The sequence below is a fragment of the Rhyacophila brunnea genome, unplaced genomic scaffold (genome assembly GCF_057557595.1).
Source record: "Rhyacophila brunnea isolate RB1 unplaced genomic scaffold, BYU_Rbru_1.0 scaffold_3, whole genome shotgun sequence".
Taxonomy (NCBI): Eukaryota; Metazoa; Arthropoda; class Insecta; order Trichoptera; family Rhyacophilidae; genus Rhyacophila; species Rhyacophila brunnea.
The window spans coordinates 51,810,264-51,821,212 of NW_028232965.1; the positions used below are offsets into that span (position 1 = coordinate 51,810,264).

Sequence of the window (10,949 nt, forward strand, 5' to 3'; positions counted from 1 at the left end):
TTGTAAGGATGGGTCCCTATGCTCACTTTCGAACATGACTAGTAAAAAAAAGTTTTATTTCCATTATACCATGACAAATAAATCTATGGGTACACGATTCTTTACAGCATCCAAAAGCACATTCAATCGATCGTGCTGTCTTTTACGTGAGTGAAAATACTCGGTCACAGTTAACCAATAGTGCAATCGCGTATAGAAGTTTTATCTACTTCCTTTAGTCACTACTCTCGTCTATTTGGTCAGTATTGTCACGCCACTAGTTTATATCAGTCATTCTGCACCGCAAGTATGTGATCTGGATACTGAGTCCAGAATTAGATAGCTTTGTTATTCTAAGTCAAACATTTTATGATTCTGACAATGACCAAATTACTTACTCGCTCACTTTTATTGGTGGCTTCGTCCAACAGTTTTTCTCTTATACTATTGTAGCTTAAGAGTTTGTAGACATCTTTATTTACTGTGTATCTTTCGACTTATATGTAGTGTAAATGAAAACTCTGTCATACTTTCTAGTTTTTATCTGTGAATCCTTGATAACTACCTCAGAAATCAAGAACTTTCTTTTTTCTCGGCTTTCCCAACTGAAATCGGTACATTATGTACATATAATTCTTTAAGTTATTTTATTGTATTTAATGAATTAATCTACAGATTCACCTACAATTTTATTATTTAAGTATAGGAATCTTGCGATTTTTTTTAATCTCAACAAACGTAAACTCAACATTTTTTTAAATTTTATAAGTACTAAAATTGTTTTTTACTATAATAATTTGCAGTATTAGACTTATTGTAAATAATAACTATTTTATCAGATGTAATAATCCAATATATTAAGCTAACAAAATCATGCCTAATGTTTTTATTTACATATAAAAATCTATACATGTTTTACATATAGATAATGGTAAAAATCATTTAATATTAAAAGCTGCTTTTTATTTTTCAATATATAGAAAAACCATGACACTTTTTTTTAATATATAATATAGAAAGTGACCATAGACATTCAACAGGATATAATATACTCGTATTTAAAATGAATAGAGAAAAAAAATATCTGTAGTAATTAATATGTGCTAGTGTATTTATTATTCAGACGTCAAATCACGTATATGCATCTATATTTTTATTTAATCTTTAGAATTGAAAATAACATACTATAATAATAAAATAATTTTCAACTGGTAAATTGATAATATAATATACATATTATGTAAGGTGTGATTTGAAGCTTTTACGTCATTTTTTTATGGTTTTAAAAAAGTTTCATTTAATATTATTAGATAGCTAGATTGAGTTTGAGTAAATCTGCATAAACGAAGAAACGTAAGTAGAATTATTTATTTAATACTTAAGAGTTCAATATCTTATATGTTACTGATTCAAATATATAACTTACTATAACTTGCAGTTTTTTTATAAATACGACCAGCTTTTATGGCGGTTTAATTAGTAAGAACTGGCCCGGTATTAATTTATTCTCAGGTAATTACCATAATGACATAGTAATTTTGTCTACTGGCGCATTTCCATATCTGGCGACATTTATGGTATGTTGAATCATGTTAATTATTGATATAACATTTACACATAGTTACAGCGGTCAACTATTATTCACATTAGCTAAATTATACAAATATACTAATTATCATGTCAAAGGTTACAGTCCACTGCCGAGAGATAGTGCAGTGAAACTGTATTTGTCCGCCTGTCGACGGACTCAGCTGAGTGCCGCATTACATGACGTTGCGCCCAATAAAGCCTATTATACTCGGTGGGCGGACTCGAACCCAGAGTGGTGCATCGCATTAGACCACCAAGCCACTAACCCATCGACATGTCACTTTCCCGCTACAGTGAAAGACACTAAATCTAGTGGGACCGAAGCTGTGGATCCCGTTAGGCACTCTGCAAGTTAGACTCGACGGGTTTCGTGTATGTCACTTTTCCACTAAAGAAAATTACCATTGGACGGAACCCTTTCCCTTTTGTGTGGGGATCCCAGCTCAATAAATTTTTGTGAGTTAAGTGGTCAGGTGCTTGTGGTTTCTCGCTTTATTTTCTTTCTTGTTCCGTCTGCTAATTTGGCAGTGGGCTTTTATTGCCTTATCTATTGCGTTGTATGAGTACTATGGCTGCCTGCGTAGAAGGGAGAGCATTATCTTCATTGACAAAATTGAATTAACGATTTCTAAGGAAATACACAAAGGAATGCAAGAATTATATTACATTCCACAAATTTTGTTTTTAGTAGATAGAAATATCGGCTGTCACGCCAATATCAAACACTATAAAAATAATCAATTTGACCCTGTTAAGTACTTACAGAAAACTATTTTTTTTAATACTTTTTAACACGATAATTTACCTAATGTTGTAGTAGTAGAAGTGAAATAATCATATAAATACACAAGCTTTGATAAAATCACATATATGTATTGTGGGTTACATGTAAATTGTACGTAAAACATTTCACTGTGCCACAGTGTTTGTCGTAAGCTTTCTATCGGAAAGAGATAACCGTATACTATCAAAGGAAGAGCATTATCTTCATTGACAAAATTGAATTAACGATTTATAAGGAAATACTACGACTATCACGCCGTGGGTCTCAGGTTCGAAACCTGGGTCTGGCAAGTACGCATATTGTTTTTCAATTTGTGTGTGAGTCAGGGTATGGACCTAATAGGTTGAGCAAGTGGCTGATATCCATTTCTCGTAAAAAACAAAATCTGTTAATACAAACCTCTACGCTGCATCGGATATGGTCGGGAAAAAAAGAAGGAAATACACAAAGAAACGCAAAAAATATATTACATTCCACAAATTTAGTTTTTAGTTGATAGCAATATCGGCTGTCATGCCACTATCAAACACTATAAAAATAATTAATTTGACTGGTAAGTACTTACAAAAAAAGGATTTTTTTAAATATGTTTAATACAACAATTTGCAATGGGGCCAATGTAGTGGTAGTAAAAGTGAAATAATCATATAAATACACAAGCTTTTATAAAATCACACAAAATTCACAGCGAATTGAAAATGGAGCCTCCGGATAAGAATCCAGTACATTACACATACTACGAATGCCACTTTCGTTTACTGCATTCTTACTCATTCATAAAAATTATACCGCAGATAATAATAAGTATTTTGGAAAACATTGTAATGTTAATCTCTAATTAACTTGATTTGAAATATGTTTTCATTTCATTGTTTAATATAATTAATGAGTGTGCAATCTCGTAGTCATTCACATGCATTACCATTTTTTTCAAATTAAACATCACATTCGATCGAATCACAATTAGCAAACATCGTTTTTGAAGTTATACTTATTTTGGGGCATTTGGTAGAGAGTGAAATTGAGAGTTACGAAAGTGCGCGACAGTATGTAGTTAGCTGCGAATCAGTCAGCCGTATACAAACGTAAGTTTGATAGTAGATTGTTCCATTCCATTTGCAATTCCTTACGTAAACAAACGATTAAACGTCAGAGTGATAGTTGTTACTTTAAAAATAAAAACAACGAGAAATAATTATATAATTTAGTAAAATAAGTTAAAGTGATATAAATAAACCAACGGCGCTCCACTAAGCTCAAGAAAAATCTTAAGGGTGTAATTTAACAAGATAATTAAGAGCTAGTCGAATAATCTAGGTTATGACAAATTTTGTTTTTGTTTTGTTATGCCAAAGAAGTGTAACTTCTAACGCGCGTACATAAGTACACACACCGATTTTTTTGATAATAATATATTTATTTAATAGTAATCGCAATGTCATGATAAATTTAATACGTTTAAAGCAAATTCTTTATTATTTTTACCACGTTTTTATTAGCACGTTTTATTGTTTGTCCAGTACAAATCTTGCAATCGATTTTTAACTAACTTCCCGACTAACTAGACGTTTGAAACTTTTAGAATATATCAGAACACGATGACAATCCATTTTTAATACTTTTAACCATCTTTAAGCAGAATTGAATTCATTTTCAGTTAATTCTGTTTTGTATGGAAAGTTAGTTCGGAAAAAATCCGCAATGTGGCGCTTCGATCGAATTCAATGCTTGCACTTTTGCGGAACGGCGTTCGACGATTTTGAAAAAAGAATAAACTCGCTTTCTTGTTTTTTGTTTGTTTGTTTTTTACTTCATATCAAGTACAAGTTTTAAAAATCTCATATATGTTATTCAATTAATAAATGTTTGAAAAATTCTTATAATTGCTCTCTTTATTACGCATTTGATCATTTTCTTTCAAGTTTATGGGATAATCCATCAAAAAAAAAAGTATTTATTAATACATAGAATTGTCAAGTTTATTGATTCATGAGAATTTAAAAACGTGGCATATAAAAAGTTCTTTTTATCTTAAATTAATTATTATATAGTAATTATTATTGTTTAAAATAACTTTTAATTAAATGTGTAATTTAATTATCAATTAATCCAAATTTTGTATGTTTGTATTACGATGTATATTTTGGTTTAGTATAATGACCGATCATTGTAAATACGTAGTACAGAAATAAACAATATTTTTATAGCTTATATAATAATTAATATATATCTTTATCCAATGCGAATCATTGTTCTCTTGGGTCTACTCGATTTAGATGTGATGGTATCTTTGCCACAATAATTGAATGACTATCAATTTTGAGTAGTATCTATATATAGATTCAACCTGATGGTATAGACAGATAAAGTTTTGTTTGTATTTTTCATGATATTGTGTATTGTAAACAAATATTGATAACACAACAATATCCACTGACCATAATTGAACATAATATACTATAGTTAAGCGGCTGACCGACCAAACACGCCAGACGGACATTAAAATTATAGTGTGCCAAACATGCAATAAAAAAATATATTCTTTCCGTAATGAAAATTCTTTTCAGTAAAATACTTAAAACGTTTAATTTCAGCAGAGATTTACCTTCCACTTATTGGTCGTTATATAACACAGTGTAGCAAACTGCAGGCATCTCTGAACGACACAACTTTTAATCATACGTCTGGCCATTGCTGGACTGTCCCTTCCGTTTCCAGTCTTGGAGCTTTTGTGATTTTCCTCTAGTACTAAAATCAAAAGCTTTCACTGCACTGCAAAGTTATACTGTGCAACTTGATATCACTTTGACAGTAATAACAGCCTTTCGAAGCGTACTGGAAATACGATGTGTAAACTATATTTATCCCTGTTCAAGAGAATCGGAGTTTACTTGATGGTTATTAATGATAAATTTTATATGAATCCCGTTTGTATCCAATGCCATTTCTAACTAACTTAAAGTAACGTTTTATTTATAAGTAGTATATCCACGACCTATTATTATGCTAGTATTTATTTATTGTGTTGTATTTTAAAACAGTTTCCAACGAAGCATGGCGTTTACTTAATAATTAACGTCAATATTACTTAGTAAATATGTCGTATTTAATTAATAGACTTTATTGACTTAAATATATATTAAGTCTTCGATAAGTACATAAAGTAATATTATATAAATGTAACACAGTAATAAAATCATACACAATATTAAATTTATCTTATGTTATTTGTTTAAGGAATATACGCGTATATAGGAATATACGCGAAAATAAAAAGGGTATTTATGTCCTCGTATGTACAGAGCGGGAAACTTATAAAACTTAATATGTGGAAAATAATATAAAATCTTTTAAAAACGACAAAACAAAATTCTCAATTTTTCAAATGTAATAGTAAAATATCATATAATATGGCGGCCAATTTATAGAATGCCAATATTTTCTAAGTAAAATGCTTTGTTAATAAATTTATTATAATATCATGGAATCAATACAGAAGTATCCAATACATTACCTTCATTTTGCATACATCGATTATTATTAAAAAAATGTTATGTTGAAATTGATAATTTTAATATTTATATTTTAATTCTATGATTTACTAACGTTAATAAATTCAAAAAAACTAAGATCACAAGTCTCAATTGTTTAAAATACGATGTCTACGATGATTGGTTTTTATTAGTTTTATATTTTTTTTTATTCTGTACTTAATGAAATATGTTTGCTAACTACCTAAATTACACTATTTTCTTGAACATCTGCATTATTTCATTATGTACATAATTTAGATTACATTAGGCGCCGTAACTACTAATATAGGTATGTACTTACAAAACTTTCATATTTAATTACTTTTATATTCCTTCTTCTATCCATTCATATATACAGGTAAATTTTTCAATGTTAGCCAAATCCACGTGATCTCACGCCCTGATATTGTCGGCACTCTCCATCATTGAATTTGCAGAGGTGGTGATCGTTCAAAATATTCTGCAAAATGACGAAACCATAGACTAAATTTGTCGCCGTGACATCGTGACAGTACGCGACGTGCATCTCAATATAATCACAACTTTGAGTCAGTTAATATTATTAATCATGTAATACTAATTATTCAACTAATAACCATTGCTACCTTTTTTTATTTATATGCCTTTAAATTTTCATTTTATATCTCATTTCACATTACTTGTATCAATTTTTTCTCTCATACGACGTCATATCAAAGTTTCTATGTACACATTTTTGTACGATTAACTTCGGTTTTAAATTAGTTTATATAATTTGCAATTTATTTATTTTTTTAACATATTGTGGACATTACAAATTATAAGTTTAAGACGTTCACAACATGACATTTAGAAACAAAGATAATATAAAAAAATATACATAAAAAAAGGGATAGATCAGTAGATAAATTAGATAGGTACAAGGAAGTACACCGGATGAGTTAAGCAGACCCTATTTTAAGAATTTATAAAACAGCGTCCACCTATACTCATTCTTACGTGGTGGAATATATCAACACCAGAAGCAATTTCATTGAACATAGTTATTGCCCTCCCAATTGGCATTACCAGTGGCAGGTTGGTTCTGCACCTTGGGAGAATAAACAACTGATGGTCTCTATTTCCTCCAACAGAGGCCCAAATTTATGGGATCTTTTATATCGTCAATTTCATCACAAAAAAAAATTAACCGTATTTTCCTTGAAATCTTTATTATGTAGTTTTATAATTGCGCTGAGGAAATTTACTCGATAAATATTCATAACATTCCTTAATTCAATTAAAGACATTTAAATAAAAAAAAATATGCAAATGACTTCTGTATCTATGTTTTGTACTTTTTTTTGTAATATTGGAGACTTATTTTTTAATTATTCAGGAATTATTTTAACTGAATAAAAGTAAAATAACAGTTGAAAATATTTCCGCTGTCGTTTTGAAATATTTTGAATAATGGAACGTCTGTGAGAGTTATTTTGTTATTATGGCTATCCACTGTTTCGGATTTTACCTTGCAATTAAAAATACCATCTGGGACTGCTTCGACCAGAGACAAATAATTTTCTGATTAATAACTAAGCACTGTTAGTTTTTTTTTTAAATTAAAATCTCGCGTTACTAAAATGAAAATCAATATTTTTATTTATTATTTATAAAATATTATGTCTCAACATTACATAGTAACATTTTACTCTGAACTGCGAAGTCTTTTAAAAATATAAATTATATACATAACATAATTATTTCAAGACGTTTAACACGTGCTTTCTTTTTAATCTGTTTACAATAAAGTAAGTTATATTAAATAATTACAAGATAAAAAGAACTTTTTATATACCACGTTTTTAAATTGTCTGTTGAATCATATAAACTTGACAATTCTATGTATTAACAAAAACTTTTTATTGTACTTGATATTATAAATAAATACTGAATAAATATTATAGAATACAGAAATGTCATTTTGACATTTCATATTGATTTCCATAGTAACGCACGTATATATTAAGGTGATACATCAGTGAAACGGCAAATAATTTTCAACTATAGGCGCGACGAAATTTTGGACTCTCTGCAATTCGGAGAGAGAACGTCGAGCTGGAAACACGTCAATTTGTTTCGTGATGGCGACGGGCGTATTAATTCTTAAATCGTGTAAAGATGACTAAAAACGTTACCCATTTACTTTAAAAAGAAAACATGTCAATGAATATTTATTATTATTGTTACTGATAGAACAATAAACAGTACATTAAATGGACACATGTTGGATTTATATGACAAATTATATTTCGTTTGACATTGTCATTGTCTTTGACATGTCATTTGCACCCGCGACCCGCAATCCGCGCATCGCTTAGTCACGATCTTTTTAGACCATGCCTTTACTGAGGTATAGCCTTAATAATTTAGACGCTAGGACCCACTTGGCAACCAAAAATAGTGAGTAGTAAATATAACTTTTAACGAATTTCTTCCGAAACATACAAAACAGAATTAACTGAAAATGAATTCGATTCTGCTTAAAGATGGCCAAAAGTATTAAAAGAATGCATTGTCGTCGTGTACTGATATATATATTCTAAAAGTTTCAAATGTCTAGCTAATCGGGAAGTTAGTTAAAAATCTTGGACAAACAAGAAAAAAATGTATTGCACAAGAAGAAATCTGTACCGGACAAACAAGAATACGATCTAATAAAAACGTGGTAAAATGAATATAAAAGACCCATTCCAAAAGAGAGGGAAAAAAGTGAAATAAAGTAACGTTCATTACTGAAAATGTATACGTCTAGTATAGAGAGTACATTGCATAGTATTGCATCCTTCACTATTGCTCTCCGATAAGCCTAACACGAGGAAACAGAATAGGTTATGGCTACGACCACGTAGATAGTTGACAGGTTCATATTGTAAAACAGTAATAAAAGTAGGTAATAATGGCTACTATTTGAAAAAAATATATATGAAAACCGACTTTCAAAAATATACCTTCAAAGAGTTTTGTATTGATATTGCCATATAACCAGAAGGATAAACTATAATTTGGAAATGCTCGTGGAAATATCGAAAATCGTCAACACGATGGCCTGTGCAAGAGTGGACGATACTACGGGTCTCTCAATATGTGGAGATCGGAATGCAGGGATCACATGAGAGACCTAATCCTCAATAGTGATTGAACAAAGAACGAAGAATGTTAGTACAAAACATAAACTTTATATTTTATTTAATATTTAAATTTGGCTTCATAATCATTGCATTTTTTAAATTATTTTTCTTCATTTAATACTCACTACGTGTAATGAAATTCAGTATTAAATTCAATTCAACTTACTTACATACTGATAGCTTGGATATAATATTTATTTTATCTGTCGTACATTATCTTGCTGGCAACATCTTGCGCAGACTCTAACGATGCATTAATAATTGTATTATTTCACTTTTCGTCTGATCAAATTGTGATTATCATATATACCACGGCCTTTGTATGATTTATATTAGCAGTTAACGTAAACCTTTGAATAATTTGAGTATACAAATTATTAACTTTGAATTAAATGTACTCACCCTTTTGTTGTCCCGAAACTTGAGCCACCCAGCCACAAGCGTCTGGTCAGACGGCACCTCACTCAGGTCCAGCTCCTCGCACTCCTCCGTCCACTCCCCACCTGTCCCAATCCCCATCCCTGAACCGGCCCTGTGTACCGGAGAACTAAACACACCAGGCTCTCCTATACTGCGCGCCGGCGACCCAAACGCCCGCGATGATTCGAACCTTCGCCCCACTAGCGGAGAGTTCACAGCACTGCCACACGCACTGTCCCCGCCGAACAATATTTCGGACCTCCTCGTCAGCAGCGGAGATCCTCGCATGGAGATACTTTCCGATATCAGATCACTGCGCCTTGACACTACGGGTGAGTTAGTAGCCGACATCATTGCCTGCGCTATTTCAACACGACGCAACGCTTGAGGAGTATTAGGAAAACTTCCACTGTTTTTCTCACGTAACATTACCGCAGCGCCTTCAAGACGACGCTTACAGGCCGGCGTACATGACCCTCTGACAAAAGCCGACGGATCTATCGACACCTGAACTTTCCTGCCGGCGAGAGGGGAGTTCCTGCAAGTCATGGCGCTCTCTACACCGATCTTTCTGATCGCTCCCGGTTTATTAGTGGCAAATGAATTGTCAGTCCCGTTGCCCGAAGACGCCGCCGTTAATGACGACAGTTCACCGTTACGGTTCTTGCCGTAACGATGCGTTTCGGGCAAGTCATTCTGCCTGTAATGGCCCGTATCCACTTTGTTCTCGTCCATCTTATTTAATGTTTCGCATTAACGGCCTCCCCGAACTTGAAACATTACCCCTCTACACAAGGATAACTTACGCTCCCGATGGATACACGTGTCGTACAATCATCAAATTATTATATTCGGAATGTTTATTACGATTGTCGCGAATTAGTCTGATTTGAATCGATGCGTAATACAAACGCGACAATAGGAAGCGCTCACCCGGAAAATCGTACCTCGCAAACAATCGGCACTGCAGATTCAATGCGTTACTGTATCTATATTTGCTCTTCGCGCTCAATAATGATCTTACGAAGTATCAACGGTTGACTCACGCCTCTAACAAGTTCCATTCGGGGTTTTATTAAAGCAGGCTTAAGAGAACTGTTAATGGTGTTTCGTGTGTTTTAATCATTAGTCTTCGCCGAACTGCACCCATCAACACTCTGTCTCACGACACAAGACTCGCGACGGGGGGTAAATTAGAAATCTTCCATTTTACGCGCTGGTCGTTTGTCAGAGTGAGTGTTTTGTTTTTATCTCTTTATCCTGTGCGCTTTGCATTTCATTATCTGTCATGGCGGGTGATTCGAAAGTACACTTCGTCAGACTTTCTAGAAAATGCAATTTGTCAGTTCAGTTGTGTCACATTCACCGCTTTTTATTGCCCTTCTGAAACAAACAATAAAAACAAACTGTAATTTAAAAACTCATCTTAACAATTTACAAATATAAAACTAAAACTAAACTTTAATTTAAAATTGTAAACAATATTAATAAAAG

General features: G+C 32.1%; 1 protein-coding gene across 1 annotated transcript in view; it reads right to left on the reverse strand.

Annotated features, from left to right (window-relative positions):
* LOC147068513 (uncharacterized) overlaps positions 1 to 10,190 on the reverse strand; it is an 88,287-nt gene extending 78,097 nt beyond the window's left edge. The window contains exon 1 of the mRNA XM_085952997.1: positions 9,438 to 10,190. Within this exon, the coding sequence (XP_085809123.1) occupies positions 9,438 to 10,190 (753 nt within the window). The remainder of the gene's footprint in view (positions 1 to 9,437) is intronic.
* Positions 10,191 to 10,949: the final 759 nt, after the last annotated feature.